Source organism: Saccopteryx bilineata, chromosome 2 (assembly GCF_036850765.1).
Source record: "Saccopteryx bilineata isolate mSacBil1 chromosome 2, mSacBil1_pri_phased_curated, whole genome shotgun sequence".
Classification (NCBI taxonomy): domain Eukaryota; kingdom Metazoa; phylum Chordata; class Mammalia; order Chiroptera; family Emballonuridae; genus Saccopteryx; species Saccopteryx bilineata.
The window spans coordinates 282,185,872-282,205,534 of record NC_089491.1 but is presented as its reverse complement, the minus strand read 5'-3'; the positions used below and the strand labels follow the sequence as shown (position 1 = coordinate 282,205,534).

At 46.1% G+C, this 19,663-nt stretch overlaps 1 protein-coding gene across 3 annotated transcripts in view; it reads right to left on the bottom strand.

The window, feature by feature from the left end:
- Positions 1 to 19,663, bottom strand: part of PRRX1 (paired related homeobox 1) — a 72,762-nt gene that overhangs the window by 9,074 nt on the left and 44,025 nt on the right. For all 3 annotated transcript variants that reach the window (XM_066261130.1, XM_066261128.1, XM_066261129.1), the window contains exons 2-3: positions 8,293 to 8,468; positions 3,562 to 3,743 (exon numbers count right to left, since the gene is read on the bottom strand). In XM_066261130.1, the coding sequence (XP_066117227.1) occupies positions 3,562 to 3,743; positions 8,293 to 8,468 (358 nt within the window). The remainder of the gene's footprint in view (positions 1 to 3,561; positions 3,744 to 8,292; positions 8,469 to 19,663) is intronic.

The following is a 19,663-nucleotide window of genomic DNA, read 5'->3' as shown; positions in this document are numbered from 1 at the left end:
GTCCTGCAGAGCTGGGCCATTCTCTGTCTGTCGCAGGGAAGGGTGTCTCTGGGGACAGGCTTCTAGCCAACTTCATCTGAAATAACAGTGCGAAGTCCAGGACTCGGTTAATTAGGCCGCCCACAAGGCCAGGCGCACCACCAGACAGTGAGTGAGTCTTTATAACTCTGGTGCGGGTGTGCGTTTGCACCTAAGGAAAACAGTTCTGAGCTGAACTGTGGGCATATGTGCCAAAAGCCAGCTCTCTTCAGCCGGCTGAGGGTAGATAAAGAAGAGACCTGCCAGGACAGCAGGGTCTGTCCCCGCTGTGTTAGGGAATGCTCTGCTCCTTCTGGTTACTCAGTTGCCTGCCTGACATCATCACCTCTGACATGCTCACGGGAATGAACGAGGTCATGACATGCTAAAAATAGCGTGAATCATATGTCCCAGTTTGCCAGGGACAATCCCAGTCTACTGCCTGTTGCTCTACTGTTATTATTAATAGCACTCCCCCTTTCACTCTCAAAAGTGTCCCAGTTTTGACAATAAATTATCCAGCCACCACATTAGATATAAAAGACACTCAGAAAAAAAAATTGTGTTGGCTACTTCCCATATCCCATAATCCTAACCATATGCACACAATTGCTATGAGTCTTGCTTTTGTCCTCTCTTCTCCAGGAGAGAGCGGTGGAAGTCAGCAGACTGTCCTGTCTGACAAAACTGTCCACTCACTACCCTGGAATGTATGACCAAGCCACATCAGTCGTCCCAAGGGGATGGCCACACACCTCAGAAGGTGGACCTCAGCTGGGGGCATGTATCACTGACCTGAGACAGACACTGAGTCAAAAGGGTGGTTTGACATAGTTTCCCACTCTTCTCCTTTTTACTATTTTCAATGTAATGTCAGGTTTAATTTAAACAAAAATAGGGCCACATGTCCTAACACATTAGACAGAAACAGGGATCTTGAGCAATGGGTCTAATTCTGCTTGCTGAAGGCTTAAACTTGGGCGAGTGTTTGGTCTCTTCTTTGGAACCAGAGCAAGGACAGAGAGCTACCACACAGGAGTGTTCCAAGGATTAACCAAGAGAAATGCCTTTTAATGAACATCACATGTGAGATAACTAACTTGACATAGTAGTACCAACAGAAATAGCAAGTTGATTTCCCGTAACACGGAAGGCCTAGCGTTGCCTTTGATTTCATCACTTGTTTCTCTTGTAGAGTTTTTTTTAGCAAGACTTATGTTTCCTACCAAACTGCAAATGTGAAATCATAAAGTATTTTGGGTCTAAACATAGCAGAAGAATCTCCAAGTAACAGAATAGCTTTTTTTTTTTTTTTTTTTGCCACTTTTACAAATTAATCAAAATAGAAACACTTCAGTCAACATTGGGTCAAAAACATTATTATTGATTAAATTACTGCTTTAAACCATCATTTTTCTACTTATATCTGAAGATTAACTTATTCTTCATACAGAATATGAACAGATTCTATGAATTTTTAATGAATTATTTTTTTACAAACTCTGTATCTAAGAGAAATAATATAAGAGTATACTGTGAAATGAGTAAAAAGTACTAGGTTATATAAGTTTAAGTGAAAATAGCTGAATACAAAATAATATGTACACTAAGTCTACACTATATAAAAAAATTGAACTCTAATTGCAAAAGTAAACAAACTAGTTATGTCAAAGTGGTGGAATTATGAGTATTTTTTTTAAAAAATGTATCTAATATTTCTACATACTCTTTCAAATTAAAATAGAACATTTTCCCCAAAGGCACACATAAATTGCATGTTAATAATTTCAGCTAAATGCCCATATACATAATTTATATGATGCTGACACCAGGGCTTGAAGTTCTGCTGAGGTCCAGGTAATTTAACCCAATATAAATTCAGGAAGGATTTCATCCCCACTTGTGCAGTGGACTTCCCTCAGCCTCTCACGGGTGAAGACCACTTGACAGTCATCTAGATTGTGGAGAGGTGGTATGAAAAGTTCCTACGTGGGACCCAGGCAGAAAAGGGAGCAAGACTTCCTGGTTGCGACCAAATTCCAACCAGAGACCTTGAAACATCAAGTTTGGAACCACATCCATTTCCCAAACCATTTAGTGAGTCTATGAGTTATCAATATTTATCAGGGAAACAAAGCAGTCTTCTACGTATTTAAAATATTAAAGAGTAAGTGACTTCACAGCGGTCTCCAAAATGTGTCCTTAGTCAATTCTGTGGGAAAGGAGTCTAAATTTTAAACGGGACACAAAGATATGACTGATCTTTTGAAATCAGCAGGGTGTACCTTTTCTGAGAGCAAGAAGGATTTCCAGTTTCCAATGCAGGGGGTCTATATGTACTAAGGCCAAACTAACTCAGGTTGATTTCATAGTGGGGGGCTTTAAAAGAGATTTCCAAATGCATTTATGGTGTTTCTCTCAAGGACCCGATTTGGAACAGAAAGAACATTTTGGTGAGGCTCTTTGCTTTGATGAGAGCAATCAGCTTTTGAAAACTATCTGTGCATCTCACAAATAATGGCATTTTGCATCAGGAGTTCAGCTTTAACTGGGGCATGATCTCCTATAACTAATTTCAAACATCTCCTTAAACCATTACTTAACTTTAACAATAAAAAGGTAACCAAAGCATAATGAATGAATTTGTAAACACTCCTTTCTCCACTGCAGTCAGCCAGAGGTAACCTTGGTTTCTAAGCATGCCCAGGTTAGGGTTCAAGGAAAGCACGTAGGCTGATTGCAATGCCTTAGACTCCTGTGTCTTATCTTCCTCTGGCGTTAACCTATAGTTCTAGAGAGCATCATTGAAATAGTACTCTGTTATTTGCTTCTTTAAAAATATTCACCTTTTTAATATAAAATTTTAGTGTAAATTATACATTGTTTTTATACTTAAAAAACCCACACAAATAAACTGACCCCCCAAAGAACTGCAGATAAGTATAGATAAGAATTAGCAATAGAAAAGGAAGGCATTTTGGATCATAAGACATCCCCACCTACTGTGGCCATGAAATTGATCAAAATAATCTTTGTTTCTTTCTTTCTCTGTCTGTGCCTGCCTGCCTTCCTTCCTTCCTTCCTTCCTTCCTTTAATTCAAGATCAGTTTTACTGTGAAATTTGCCCTTGGTCCTACACTTAGAGCCTTATAAATTCAATTCCCACTTGAGCAGAGTAAAATGAATCTATCTCAGATATGGAAATGGAGTAAAGTTTTGTTCCAGAATGGTTGCAAGAGGGACTCTGAGCATAGCTTAGTGATCTTTTCTTTTGGATGCTTCCCCATCTTTGAAACCTTTGCAAGAGTTCCTGAGTCCAAGAGGAGATTGCTGATGGCCTGCCCCTCTCTCTTCTGCCCCAAACCCTGGTCCTGGGGCAACTATCAATCTCCTGGGAAAATCTGGGGAAGTCAGCAAGTTGAATGTCTCTGAAGAGGGTAACCCAGTAAGAAATGTCAGACAAGCTGCACAAGCAGCTTTGAACGTGACCGAGCGCTGAGAAACGTGTGGAAGTGGAGCAAGGGGAGTGGGCCGGTCATTCACCTGTACGGGGAGGCCGTCCCCCAGGAGAAGTAATCGGTGGGCCTTGGAGCAGGACGAGGTACGATGGGCTGCTCCACGGCAGTCACGTCTCCTGAGTAGGATTTGAGGAGGGAAGCGTTTTTATTGGCCAGCATGGCTCTCTCATTCCTGCGGAATTTGGCTCTTCGGTTCTGAAACCACACCTGGAAGGTTGTTGGGAGGAGAAGAGAGAAGGGCGGGGGGGAGAAGAAGCGGTTACACCACTGACGCCGTGGTTGGTTTTACTGGACAGTGCCTTCCTAAGGATGGTGCAGAGTGGGTCTGGAATCCTCCCGAGAACAACAGAAATATGCTGCCATCCTCCCCTGCTGGGCCATGTCAGAGAACTTGTAAGGGTGAAAATCTTACAACAGCACGTGAAGTGCTTCAGGCATCAAGCTCTATATGACTGACCCAAGAGATGGCAAAACATGGGGTATAGTCCCTGGTTTAATTACACTCGAGAGAGAGAGAAGGAAATTCTCATTAGACAGCTGCACAGAGACAGTAACATTTTCTTTTAAGTTCCTTCTTAATGCGAAAACTCCTTATTTGCATTCATAATACTTATTGGCTACTGAAAGAAAATCCTTCGTATTTCCCAGAGTGGACCCCGCGACAAGGCTTTAAGAAGGAACCGGTTTATTTGGGGAATGCAGGACACAGCGGCTGGCAAGGGAAGACGAAGCAGAGAAGAGCAGACACTGGAGAGTGTGTTCAGTGCCATGGGACAGTAGTGACCAACATGGGACACGTACTCCCACCAAGGAGCAGGAGAGCTGAGGTTGGCGCACTGGCTCCTGTCGTCATTGGTTATTAATGTTCTGGTCCTTCTCGTAAGCTGAACATGGGCAGGGCAGCTTCCCAACTTCCAGAGAGAAGCTTGTGGGGCGGACGTGAAGATACCGCAGGTTGGAAGTTGAATGGAGTACATTCAATTGTAGGGTTGGAGGGGTATGGGCGGTGCTGGCAGCATCGTAATCAACCTATCATTTACTAAGTGCTCCGGGGCTGGGGACTTACATAAGTACATTGCATGCCTCATTTCTAGTTCTCATGACAATTTCATATATTTGGCTTTATTATCTCTATTTTAGAGATGAGGGAACAGGTTCAATGAGATTAAGCAGTTTGTTGAAATTCACACAGATAACAAATGGCTGAGTTTTTTAGTTCAAGGACATCTGGCTCATGATCCTACAACTCTCTAGGTGGTCAAGAAATTTTATTCATTCATTTACTCATTCAAGAAATCTTTATGGAGTGCCTTCTGTGTTGCAGGCTTTGTGCTTAATGCTGGGGACAGAGAGATGAGACTTAATGCTCTGCCTGTAAGCAGGTCAGAGTCTATTAGAAGAAGACAGACATGTAAATTTGAAATACTGTGGAAGAAGGATTTCAGATGCAGTTATAGAAATGCATGACAAGTGTGGGAGAAAGAAATCCTATGGTGTGGAGTGGGACATTTGCACAACCCTAGCGAGTGACATTCACAGAAAATAACCCCAGGGCTGGTGCCACATGGAGGGTCTGGGTGGGATTCAGTGAAAGCAGACTCTGGACATGTTTCCTGGCTTCGCAGACTCCCAGCTTTTGAATGTGCCTTTCACATTGCTAACAGAGTTATCATTTTAAATGCAAATGTAATTGTACTAGTGCCCTGCTAAGAATCCTCTACTGGTTCCTCACAGAATCGAATCAAAACATCACAGAACTGAGACTGTTCAGGAATGAGCTCTGTGGCCACCAGTTCAGGCATGACTGCATGATTGGACCTTGTGCACCTGGCTCTCTGTCTTTCCAACTCCAACCCCGGGCTCAAGTCTATTGATGTCTTTGGTTAGTTCCCACTTCCACCTGTTCACACCAAATGCTCCTCTGCCTGTGCCATTCTTCCCCTTCATCCAGGTGTCAAAAGACATGCCTTTCAAGATTCAACTTCAACATCCCCTCCTCTGTGAAATGCCATAGAAAAAACATGACTTTAAAGTCTAACAGAATTGGGTAAAAATATTGGCTATAAGACTTTAAAGAGGTCCTGGCCGGTTGGCTCAGTGGTAGAGCGTTGGCCCAGCATGTGAATGTCCTGGGTTCAATTCCCAGCCAGCACACACAAGAGAAGCACCCATCTGCTTCTCCACTCCTCTGCCTCTCGCTTCTCTGACTCTCTCTGTGTGTCTCTCTGTCTCTCACTCTCTTTTCTCCTCCTCTCCTGTAGCCATGGCCCGATACGAGCAAGTTGGCCCTGTGCACTGAGGATGGCTTCATAGTCTTTACCTCAAGAGCTAAAAAAAATGACTCCGGTTCCAACAGAGCAGCAGCCCCAGATGGGCAGAGCATTGCCCCCTACTGGGCTTGTAGGTATGTCTCTCTGCCTTCTCTCCTCTCACTAAAAAAAAAAAAAAAGACTTTGAAGATTTGTCCTTGGGTATATATTTAATTTCTCTGATCTTTTTTTCTCTCAATCAATCCTCTGTCACTTATTATTTTTTTTAAATCACTAATTCTTGAATATTTCTTTAGTGTGGGAATTATTTTACTATATCATAACAATATGATAAACACATTTGTCTTGTCTGCAGCCGGTCTGTGACATCCCTAAGGGAATCACAGTGTCTTAGCCATCCCAGAAACCCAAAAACAGTTCCAAGAACATAATAGGTGCTTGATAAATGAGAGGGGAAAGTAGAGGAAGAAGATGAATTGATAAGATATGGCTTCCATCCAAGAGAACTTCACAGTTTAGCTGGGGACGTTGGCCCACATACAACTCAATATAGTACCTGTCATGTTGTGATAAATGCTGTACATGTAAAGAAGACCAGAGTTGGGAAGGCGTGACTCAGACGGGAAAGGGTGAGGCTTTGTGGGGGAAGAATGAATCGTGGTGAGAGAGTCCTGGTGTGCTTGCATGGGAAGCATTCATGGCTCAGGAAGCCTTCGCAGAACAGCGGGGTGAGAAAGGAGGCGGGCACAATGGTTTCAACACAGAAGGCATTTAACTGTGGTTAGGAGGGTGCAGAGATAGCTCCCAACCCCAAAACTGTCCTTTCACATCAATTTTCTTTTTTCATTTCCAGCATTGTTTTGGCCAGGTTTTCTTATTTAGAATTCAGATCACCCCAGTAAAAGTGGTACCTTCAGATACTATGGGTTATTAGTCTAAAGTTATTCGTTAGACCACTGTGGGCCAAGCCCGGGGCATAGATACTAAGGAAGGGGAGGAGGCTGAAGGAGGGAAGGGAGTTAAGTGCAGGTACAGCGTGTTTGGAGAGCTGTGGTAAGTGTCGTGGAGGAGCCGGATGTGGGAAGGCCAGCCTCAGGGTCCCGCTTTGGGTGGGAAGGTAGAGAGACACACATGGAGCTTTGTCCCCGTGACCACGCTCACCTGATCAGGGGTCCCTGGGAAGTCATGTGCATACCTCCTCCTAACCTATCCCTGAGGCCACTGCAGCGCCCAGCCAACTTGCCCCTTTCATCATCAACATTCTTTTTTTTCTTGGAGAGCACTTCTAGGTGACATCCCTGTTTCCCACAGGGACAGTTGCGTGTTTTCTCTTCAGTCTGAGGGACCTCCGGGACCCTCTCCCTCAACTCTGCAGATGTTTCTCACCATGCCCCCTGCTCCTGGCACAAATAGAGCACCCCCTCAAGGGCCTTGGGGTCACTCGAGTTCCCGGCGGGCTCGAGGGTTATTATTTGCAGAAAGAAATCCTTCCGGCCAGACTGAACGCAGATGTACAAACAGTAATTTCTCCAGGAAGACAAGACAGATTTGGCCAGTCCCCTGATCAAAACGGCAGCCCGCCCCGGGCCACATGGAAGGTAATAAGACAGGGACTTTCAGCAGAGATGGTAAAGTGCTACCTGAAAAGCATTTAGTTAGGAGACACTCATTTATCCAAAGTCTACTGTAGTGCTTAGAAGCACGGTGCTCAAATCTTGGTTTAGCTACTTCCTCGCTGTGTGACATTGGGCAAAACCCTTTCAGCACTCTGTGCCTGTTTTCTCACCTATATGAAGCAGAATACTAACCATGCCATTGAATTGGTGTGAGGACGAAGCAGCTTTGCTTAGGTAAAAAAATCTCAGATAATAAGGACTCAAGTGGTATGAGTTATGTGATCATCCTAACACTAATCATAGGTTGTGTTCTCCTTGTAGTGGGTGTGTCATGGCACTAAAGTTAGAATTGTCCTCTCTTCGCCTGCCAGTCTGTATGCCATTACCCTGCTTTCGTCCACGGAAACTCAGAATCCTGCGCTTAAATGTGCTCTTCACACAGGTTCCTAAAGCAAGGTCTTAGTGTGCGTTTCCCACTTCCACCCGTGCCCGTGATTGTGTGCATTCATAACACGTTTCTTGAAGGTTCGTATAGTCCCACAGTCTGGGCAGGAAAACTGCGGTGGTGGTCAGAGGGTTCAAGTCTCAGTTCACCTTAAAGCTCAAATTGAAATCTAGGGGATGCAGAGGCAAGCACTGAGCTGGACTGGATTTATATCATGAATCCGGAAGGGTGCAAAACGAGGAGGAGGGACCCGACCCCACCGGAAGGCATCCGATTTGATTCCTAGTAAGAATGCTATGCTGCCTAAAGGAACACACCCGAGACTGGTCCTGCCCTCCTGGCGCACCAGCCGCGGTCCGGCCCCCCAGCTCCTGCTGTTAAGCGGTCTTCTGGGATGCGCTCCGGGAGCGGAAGGCTGTGCTTACCTGCACTCGGGCCTCAGTGAGGTTCACCCGGCGGGCGAGGTCTTCTCGCACGAAGGCGTCGGGGTAGTGGGTCCGTTCGAAGACGCGCTCCAGGGCCTGCAGCTGGCTGCTGTTGAAGGTGGTCCGGTTCCTCCGCTGCTTCCTCTTTTTCTTCTCCTCCGAGTTCAGCTGGTCGTCTAGAAGAGAAGACGGCAGTAAGGAGCTAAAGCCATGCCGAGGGGGTCATCCTTACTTCCCCTTCTTGGCTGTGCATCTATCTACAGTGTGGTCGTGTTTCCTTGGCTCACATCTTTGCAAATGTGCTATAGCCAAACACCACTTTCAGTGTGTGAACGTGGGGGGAGGTGCCCATAAAGTCCTGTGCCAGGGACCCCAGCAGTTCTGGGACCAGACCTGAGCTGTCCGAGGGACATTTCTCACATGCTCTGTGAAGCCTGTGTTGTCAAAGAGGCTAAAGGAAAATGTTACTGCTGCCCGTGTTCTTGGGACTTCTCTAGAATCGGGGAAGAAAGAGTAGGTTGTTTTGGACATTACATGTCTCAGATAATATTATGTTCATTTGTACAGTTTCCTAACCAAGGAGAACAACCAGTCCTTGGTTCCATCTTCTCAACTACCCACCTAAACACAAACGCAGAGCTCTAGAGGAAAAGCCATCTTCAAACTGATTGGAGGGCATTCTGTTTGACCATGCATCCTCCCGGACAAGTCAGCAGTTCCTAACTGCATGTTTTCCGGGCTCCGTGCCATTGCCGAGGCCTCAGCCTAGACCAGGGCTGGTGCTTGCAGCACCCTCCACCTAAGCTGACAGTGACCTGGGACTCACCCTGTCACCCATGAGGACTCAGAAACGGGGGACAGCACTGAGAGGCCTCTGACATAGTTCCGTTCCAAAGTGGAGTTCTAAGGCCTGAGCACCTTACTGTCCTTAGGAGAATCGTGACCCCAAGTTTTTGCCCGTCCAGTTCCTCGTTGGTTTTCTCTGTGTTCCCCCGGAAGTACCCTGGCGAGCCGATCCCCCAGGCTCCTGATCGGCAAACTGTGGCTCGCGAGCCACACGCTGCTCTTTGGCCCCTTGAGTGTGGCTCTTCCACAAAATGCCATATGCAGGCGTTACCTCGATAAGGAATGTACCTACCTAAGTAGTTTAAGTTTAAAAATTTGGTTCTCAAAAGAAATTTCAATTGTTGTACTGTTGATATTTGGCTCTGTTGACTAATGAGTTTGCCGACCACTGCCCCCAGGCAGTCCCTGGTGGTCAAGAGTCCTGTGCTCCTGGCCTGCTGCCCCGCTCAGCCCAGGAGCGATGGCTATGTGCAGCGGGTGGAACGCCAGCTGTGCTAACCCCCCGCCGAGCCGTCACCCCCAGGCCCACGCCACGCAGGGCCCGAGCAGCGGAGATGTCCAGGGCGAGCTGCTGAGGCCTCAGTCACGTGCGCCTGGTGGACTGGACAGACACTCCCAGCAGCTCCCTCTCCCAGAGAGAACATGGGGGCCGGAGCACAGAGAGGAAGCTGAGCGCAGCTCCCTGCTCCACACTCCACAGGAGCGACTCTCACTGTTTTCCCAACACGTCAGGCCCTGATCCTCCCCGACTGGAAACGCAGCACACTCAGGGAAACTGCCAGCACCATTCCCGATGTCCCAGTAAAAATGACGCCTGCTGGGCTCTAATACTATCCGTCTTACAGACTGAGGGGATAACCTAGACCTGCGTGTCATTCACTGTGTAGCTTACACCTGGGGGCTCCCGCTCAAGAGTCCCGTGCCCGACAACTGAGGCTCCTGAGTCGTGTGGATCAGAGCCCTCTTCCTCCTGGGGCTGCCTCACCAGGGTTGCCTTCAGAGCGTAGGACAGATGCAGCCTGTTTCTTAGAGCATCTGGATATAGTAAGTGCTTGTTGAGTTTGTTCCCAGGGAAAATGGGAAACTTTTCTTGTCTTTAAACGCTCTTTCTATGGGGGGATAACACCTGTTTGATCTCAGCCACACTCCTCCAGCTTGGGAGCCCCTGACAGTCATTCCCTCGGCTTCGTGGTCGGTCACGGCCCACCACCTCTCTGGCTTTGTTGTACCTCGACCAGGGGCTTGGCTTTGAATGGCCTTCTGTGACACACTCAGTAACAGGGTTAGATGGGCAGCATCTTGAGAATGGAGCTAATTTAATTATCATGATTTCTGGGCTCTCTCAAGGCTGGAGAAGTCCAGCCCACATACTTGAGTACACCATTTACTAGCAACATTTGTGTACAACACTATGAACACGAGCACGCAAGCACCGAGGATCAGTGCATGTCTTTGTATTCTTCCTACTTGCATAGTTGGACTCATTCCTGGTATTCCCGCTCTCCTTCCCAGATTTCTTCGCCTACCGGTCTATATGTCTTGTCCTTACAGCCTCTCTAGGTGGTCCGGGCCTTTATAGTACCAGCACAACCTGCATTGGATATTCCTGCTAAAATGAAGTCTGTAAAAAATCCCTAGCTTCCATACCTACCCCAGTTAGGCAGACTGTAGGCTATTGTTTGTAATAATAGAAAGGGAATCCCTTATTAAACCAATGCCATGGTTGGTTTGCTTTCTCTGGAATAACTACGAAGTCTCAGCGCTAGGCGCTGTTGTGGAAGCCTGCTTCTTCATGGGCTGCCGCACCGTGACCACGAACTAGCGCACTCTGTGTTTTGTCCTTAGTTCTAATACCCGCCACAGAATCCCTCAGTGGTACTTTGACATCTTCCCACTGTTCACTCAGATCCCACAGACTGTCCACCATCAACCACAGCTCCCCTGACATGGGGGTTGTAGTTTCTGACGGAGACTAAATAGCTATGATGACCTGAGACCATTCCATCAAAACTCTCCCAGCAAACATTCTTGTTGTTTTTAACAAATGAAAACACCAGTCCGGATCGTGCAGAAGGCGAGAAAAGACGCACGAGTAACAGGGGTCCAGGGAGTCTGGGTCTGGCAAATGTCCTTCCAAGTGTGAGTCTAATAGAAAGAGACAGTGAGGGAGCAACAACGACAGCTGGAGCAGCTGCCCCGGGCTCGCCTGTCTTTGCTCAATGTGGCACAAAGTAGGAGTCCCGGTTTCCCCACAAACACACGAGCTCAGGGCCCCGCGCAGTGTCTGCCGCAGCACGAGAGGGGACACAGACACCGCAGAGGCTTAAGAATGGGGCGTTAGTGCTCAGCTCATTGGACCTTAGACCAATGAGGGAGAGGAAGCAGAGAATTGTTATCACTGCTGGAAGACCAGCTTTCTGGTGACACCAGCGACAGTGAAGGTTGACTTTGAAACATGCTATTTGAGAATGCTGATGTCCAAGGGGACAGTGGTAACCAAGCTCCTTCTTGGGAATTCTGAGGTGGGTAGGGTCCATGGAGCTGCGGGATAGTAACATGGGACATGGATGCATTTTTTTTAACCAAAATCCTAATGTTTCAAATCCAAGGTGTTTTATGGATTTGTGGATGACGATGCATGTTATCAATGGTCGTGAATTGCAAGTACAAAGTTATCAATGAGCTTTCTAATAAAGACAAGCAAAGTATCTTTATTAAGCAGGTGGAATCACGAATCATAAAATATTAGCAGCAAATGAAACCAGAAAATTGTCTAATTCAAACCCTGTTGTTTGACAGACGAGGTGAAGGAGACCTAGAAGAATAAAGTGACTTGCCCCAAATCACAATTGACAATACCGGTCGGTCAGGTAGAGCTGGGACTCCGAATGCCCTGCCGGCCTGCAGAGCAGGTGATGATGTATGTGCTGTGCGTGAGAGGACCAGTGGAGCAGGAGGCGGAACGAGAGAGTGCTACCTTGGGAGAACTGTGTGGGAACGGCAGGGCTGTCTGTCCCAGTTATACAAAGGGGGTCTAAGAAAGCAGGTCCACGTGAGTCACATGTTGTTATTCCTACCAGAGGAGCCATTAGAGAAATGCAGCCATCCTCATCTAGAAGAGCTACTTTGACCCAGCTGCTCTTGACTTTTCCGTGTCACTGTCCTCTGCAAGCCCTTGCTTCATCAATTAAACATGCACAGGCTCATTTCAGCACGCTGGTCCACCCCCGTCCTGTCCCCAAACCCATACATATGGCGCTTCCTCTCATTTCAGGACCCAGTTCTAAATCTGTCTCCCATGACGCATATCAAATCTTACCTCCTCTATACAGCTTTGCTGATCACTCCATTCTCTAAATTCATATATATATGTATGTATAGAATCAAATACTTGGGCTAAAATTATGGTTCAGTTCTTTCCGTGTAAAATGTTTTGGCACCTCGATGCCGTCAGGTATTCCTGTGGAAGAGGAGGAGGCTCTCTAGCTAATGTTAAATGGCAATAAGATGTGGAGAATTAAGATTGTATGGTGGTATAGAAGCAGTCCCAGGAAATTAGAACCTCGCCAACTCATCTGAGTCATATCTGAAGTCCATTTATTCTATTTAGCAGTGCACAGCAAAGAATAAGGCCAACACTGTCTTTCGTCGGTGAGTAATTTTACATGGTGAGGGACACCTTTTACTTGGCCTCTTTTTCAAACAGGTGAGGCATCAGATCTAGAGACAGGTCCTCCATCTTTACGCCTGTCTAGAACAGCAGTCCTCCGTCGAGGGCTGACTGAAGCAAATGGGAAAACACAGGACGAAGAGGTCTTGTCGGTGGGTCAGGGTGTTAGCAGACATGTGAAACAGTTCTCCTGAGTCCTAGGTAGGATGCCGCTGGCACATTCAATTCCAGGCTAAAGAGAGCACTAGCTCTGACCTTGGCTCCAGCGTGAAATTCACTCCAGACTCCACACAGGGCTGCCAAAGGTGGTGGAGGAGACGGCGAGAAGCGCTGTCCTCACGACCAGGCAGCACGCTGGGGTCCCTACCCACCAGGGCCTTGCTCTCGCCGTGCCGGCTTCCCCAAGACCCTGACCCTCTTTTGCTCTCTATGGTGTGGGAGGGAGCCTTGGAGAGTCCAAATCCGGGATGCCAAATGTAATTTCAAGGTACGGCAGAAACATATTTTAGGAATAAAATCTGCAGAAGTGTGTTTTGGGTGCCCGAGTCACATCAATTTGGGAAGAATTCTGATGCAAGAAGGTAGAACGCCAGCTTCAGTAGCAGAAACCAGTGGCCACATCAAAGCTCGTCCTCTGACTTTTGGTTGAAAACATGGCAGGCCGGCGGATCTAAAGAGCAGCCGCTGATCATTTTATGGGCATGGAAGAATGTTTTCAAAGGACCTCCATTGCACAACAACTACTTACTTTAATGGGATTTGTGTGGTTCAGGCCCTGTAACCTTAAGAAAATTGAAGGGAGGTATAATTGCAAAAGCCACTAAAAACTGTTTTAGCTTTTATTGCAAGGCCTATGAAAAGCAGCGAGAGAGAGCTGCGGCATCCATTTGCGTTTCTCTGGTTACACGGAGTTCCACTTGCAATTAGGACAGCATCCTTTTAATATGGGCTCCTGTTAAGTGGCACATGGGTCACCTCCCTGGGCCGACCACTGCAGTGTAGACCGAGCTCAGCACATCGCAACGGCCAAAGCCGACGTTATCAGGACACCCACACCTTCTCAATGGCACCCCTAGCATCCCTCGCCCCTGACTCCCAGCCTCTGTCAGAGGGGGCCCGGGCTCTGCCTGCACAGACGGGCACATTATCACATTACCGCCGCCAGACCTGGAATGTTCTGTGATGGTCTTTGATGTGCATAGATTTTTTTTTTCTTTTTACTGTTGACTTGACCTAGACACAGGTTTATTTTTAATCGAGTGTTGGTCCTAAATCTTAAAAAAAAAAGGCACTAAATCACCTTAAATGTGATTTTAGGGACATATTTTCCCTGGAGAATAAAATGCTCCAGAAAGTTTTCGGTAACAGTAGTTTGAATGGTTTGGAGCACAATGACGAGTCATGGCTCTGGCTAAAGTTAGAGCAGCTCATGTAGGCACAGCTCAGAGCTGAGCTCCGTGGGGTAGCTAGCCCTCCTCGGAAACAGAAAGCCCTGCCCAGGGCGGGAGGCTCACACTGCAGTTGCTGTTGCACGTGTGCGTTCATCATCCCACACTGCCGTCACCTCTCCAGGACCAGCCCGGTTCTACGGAGCCCACCTGCTAATACAGCCCATCTCGTCTTATCCGCTCTAGCTTATCAGACATTCTTCTGAGGGATTCCTGATCAGAACCCCCAGGATGTCTGGCAGTGTAAAGCAAGCCTTTTGTGCAGCCCTCCATTGGAGCCCTATCCGCGGGGGCCATGTTCACAGTGTCTCCCATGCAGGCATTTTCCACGGGACTCAGTCTCCGTCACTATAAAATACAAAGGTTATGTTTGTATTTGATCGAGGCTCTTACGCTCGGCAAATACAGATGAATAGTCAGACACGAAATAAGTCATCTATTGAGATTATGGTTACAGGAATTCAGTTACTGAATAGAATACCCTCTTTTTGATAAAAATTCTGGCTTTGGCCGTGTAACCTACTCCCGGTTTCTCTATGCACGAACCATTTATTGACTCATATTTCAGTTCACTTCTGGGTGACAAAAAAAAGTGAAAAATAAGAAAGTTTTAATTAGGCCCAACTAAACGATATATATAACTGGGGGAGGGGCACAGCAGAACAGTGTGAAAAGTTAACCGGCTTGGAAATCAGAACAACCTTCATTCCCCTGCAGATCCTGTGACTTCTTCGGCTGTGTGGCGTGGGGTGAGACACTTCACCTCTTTGAGCCTCAATTTTCAAAACAATATAATGGAAATAAGGCCACCTACTTCCTAGAGTCATTTGAAAATCTGACGAACACACAGCACAGATAGTCTGACACATCACAGGCATTTATTTGGTCAGAGGGGTAACAGTTCCCCTTGGACACGGACGTGTCAAAACCCATTGTTCCTTTTCTTTCTGTTCACTCTGCGGGGATTTGACTATTCAGTAAGGTTCCTATTGCAGCGTAACTGAGGAGGAAGTAAGACAACCATTCAAATATGTTGAGATGACAGTTTTGATGGAGAACATAATTGATATCTAGGGAGCTTGAAAAATGGGGGGGGGGAGCTTCAAAAATCAAGAACCGAGACATGGAAAATTGCACATGGAAATTATGCCTAGAAGTTTGTCCAAAAAGTCCCATTTGGGACACTTTTCTGCTGCTAGTCAATTCCTGGCTTCCTGACAAGCCAGTTTTTCTTTCTCAATTTAGGTTTTGAAAAGAAACATTCAGAAAGCAGGCAGATTCTAGCACTCAAAACAGGTAAGCAATTGGTGCCTTTAACAAATAATCTCATGAGAAATAAGGTTTAAAAAAAAAAAAGCCAGGAAACAAAAAAGAAGACCAAGGGCTCAAACCAGGCCATGCAAACTGAACGCTTTCCCAGCCTGTTCACCTTGGGTTGACTAATTTGGTTGCCACATGTCTAAAAACACAAAAGTTGGCTCATATTACTCAATATTTGTTCAGTGATTTTTTTTTTCCTAAATGTTGGAATGCGTTGGTAAATTCCAAAGGGATAAAAAGAAACCCAGGAAGGCTGAGTTCTGGGAAAAGAGTGCGTTCTGACCGAGATTTTAAAAGCTTCCTAAACTCGCCGTATTCCAGGTGTGTGGTCCCCGTGCAGATGCCTGGTATCCGGCCGAGATGACAAACAGAGCTGCTGCCGATGAGCCCTACGGTGCTGCCTTCTTCTGGCAGTGGTCTCCCTTTGTAGTGAGGCTGTTGTCATTTTGTAAAAGACTTAACATCCATCTTGACATCAGCAGTAGAAGCTTGTGTCTCCTCATTGGAGGCGGCCGCCCTAAGTCAATTTTTTTTTTAATGATTCATTTTTAAGTAATAAGTTTCAATGTTCTAAAGAAAAAAAATCTGATAAAAACCAGATTAAAAGGAAACAAAATCGAAAGCAGATAGCAGTGGAGGAGAGGATGCTGAGTGAGCCCAGCTTCCGGAAGGCCGGCGGCGAAAGGACAGGACTCCTTTACTGGAGCATGACGTAGGTGAGTGTGCGGCCTTTGACCATCTGACAACAGAAGCATGGCTTGTGCTTCCCGATCCTTCTTCATCTCAAGTTAAAAGGACAAGATGCCAATAGCAGAGAAAGCCGGAAGGGACAGAAGAACATCAGCATTTCGTCACAGGAGGAAGAGGAGGAGCCCGGGGTTGCGCGGTGACACCGTGGACTAGCCTAGCAGGGGCCGAGCGGGAAGCCCCTCTCAGGTGTCGCTCCCGCCTTCCGTAGCAGACTGACATGAGGACAGACATGCACCAGCATGGTCACCGTAAGAAACGTGGCATTTTAAAATAATGTTTGAATGAAGGGAAATTAAAATTCTCTTTCAAGAAGAGGAAAAGCCAGAGTGTCAACAGTGGTTGAAAGCTGGGCATTTTCTGAGGAAGGGACCACACTGCAACTTAATCTCTCGAGGGTTCGACTTTCTTGTCTGTAAAGTGGTTTGCTTTAAGATATAGAAGCGACACATGCTTTTAAAAGTAACAGACTCAGTAAACACATCTTATGTTTTCCTTTAAACTCTCGTGTGGAACAGTTGTGGAAAGAATTTTGGATCGGATAATCAGGAGGCCCAGGTTCTGACTCAGAAGGTTTACAGAACAAATTGGCAATGCGGGCCATAGTGGCCTACTGGCAAAAATTATAGGTTGGGCTAGGGGGCTAAGATTGCTCTCAAATGTAGAATCATCGGTTTTTAGGATTGATTTTGTTTTCAGTAGAAAACTTGAATTGTTTGTTTAACGAAATGACTGACTCATACCCTTCTGTTGCTGTGTTTTTGGTTTGCCTTGTTTTTTTGTCTTTGTCCTAGAAAACCTTTGGCTAGAAAATATGTCAGATGAGAACTATACTATAATTACATGTGCCTGGAGAAAGCTTAGGTGTTGGATCCATTCCTTCATGCCCAGAGCACTCCGCAGAGATAAGTCCCCAAATCAAAATGAACATGAATCTTTATTTATATTAATTCACCTACAAGCACAATCTAGAGAAGGAGGAAACCAGAGAGGTTTCCAAAAGACAGTTATTCTAACCTTTCAATTTATTAACAGAAATGGGACTAACTGCTCTTTCTTTTCTTTCTTCTACCAGCCTTGACCTCTTAACCCTGGTTTGGGCGGCAGTAGGCTTGCTGAGACCACTGTCTAGATCAACCACCTTAGGCTAATTCTCAAATTGGTGCCACTAACAATGGTCACACTCAGTCTTGACCTTGACACCCTCTCACTAACACCTTATTCATTCATTTGAATAAGAATTTATTGAGCATCTTCTACACACCAGGCAAGCAGGTGCTCTGAGAAATACAGAGAAAAATTACAGGTAGTTCACCTTCATGGCATTTTATAACTGATCTGGGGAATGAAGTCACAGCACTGGAAAAGCAAAGTGACAACAGAAAAGGGATCTTCTAATAGATGTGGTGGCCATCAGAGCAGCGATGGGCAGGGGAGGAGGACAGAGAGACCAGAGTGGATGGTAGGTCAGAAGACATGGTCTGCATACGCCTCTCTGTCTTACTGGAAGCTCAGCATCCATTTCTGAGCTGTACTGTGACTTGTCACTCCATTCATCCTTTGTGCTACTGATAGTGGTGACAAAAGCACATTTTCCTTGTCTTTCATTTATATTCTTCTTTGACTTTGTCTCTTTTTTGTCAAATAGCACATCCTAGGCCTCAGCTTATCTACTGATTCCATATCCTGATGGCTCCTTCTCCCTCCCCAAGTCTCAGTTTACACCTGTCAGCACTTCATAGCGACCTTTTCGGATCACCAACCAGAGGTGTCCTTCCCCTCATTATTCTCCTTCCAGCAGCTGAGCCATCTGCTGTGTAACACACGTGGATCTATAATTACCGATATTGTTTCACACTACAGGATGCACTTCATGAGGGCGGGAACCTTTCCTGGCTTGTGAAAAGTGGTATCCAGCACTTAGCACTAGTGCCTGGCCTCCTTCAGGCACCTTTCTTTGAATGGTGAAATGAACACGTTAGCTGCGTGTGGCGAAAACGCCTATTGTCCACACCCTGGTCAAGTCACACACGGCCACCAAGCCTGGTGCCCCTTTCCATGATGCATTCCTGTAAAGTCTTGGCACACAGGTCTTCCCATTATAAAGACCTACTGCGTTCTCTCGAAGGCATGTACATTCCAGAAGCATGGGTTATGCAGGTCTTCCATGAACTTCTTGTGCATGACTTTGCATCAGTAATTATCTCTCCAGTGAGAAGGTAAGCCTTGGAGGCAGGTGGACAGAGTGTGCAGAACAGAACCTTATTCATCTTAGTTGCACCCAAAACATCTTTGACTTTGATAATGATAGCACATCTGGAATTACTGACCATTTAGACATGACCTAGTACAGTTATTTCTGTTCCAAAAAATATATGCTTAGCTTTAGGTTGTATTCTAGTTTGTCATTTCTAGTCACTGTGTCTTCTATCCCCTGTCCCTGGCAAAGTAGCTTGGGCAAAAGCCTGGCTAATTTGTTCCCCAGCATACAGGAACATTACTGCCTGTCAGCCACACCTAAACCTTAATTATATGGTGATTTCCTCTCCAGGGATCTGTGACTATTTTAACTTGTAAGGAAGATGATGCATTAAAGTCATAGGGGGAAAGAAGTGTTTGGATTAAACACCCAAAAGTCCATGTGGAATAGTCTTATTCCACTGAATCATGTCCCCTGTTGCTGAACAGCCCTAAGGAACTCCTTATTAATAGGTGATTCTGTCTGCCTGGACTGGAAACCTATGAATAATCTGTGTGTCACTGTGACTCATGTCATGGCCACCTCCTCCAACTCATCATCTGAAAGTTGGCGAGAAGAATCATACTGCTCAACTCATAACAGGAAGAACCCAGAATGGAGGAAAGATCTAATAAGTTTTATTGGTTAAAAAGAAGATTTAACTAGAAAAGTTAACTAAAAATAAGAACAATGACTTTTTAGTCATCACCTAAATCATTCTTTTCCTTGGCATCTGTTTCCAATATGCCTTTAAATTTATTTATTTATTTATTTAGAAGAAAGGAGGCAGAGAGATTCCTGAATGTGCCCTGACTGGGATCCACCCAGCAAGCCCACAAGGGGGCGATACTCTGCTTATCTGGGACCCTTGCTCAGTTGCTCAGCAGTCGAGCCATTTTTTAGTGCCTGAGGTGGAGGCCATGGAGCCATCCTCAGTGCCCAAGGCCAACTCGCTCATCGAGCCATGGCTACAGGAGGGGAAGAGAGAGAGAGAGAGAGAGAGAGAGAGAGAGAGAGAGAGAGAGGAGGAAGAGAGGGAGGAGTGGAGAAGATGGTCGCTTCTTCTGTGTGCCCTGACCGGGAATTGAACCTGGGACATCC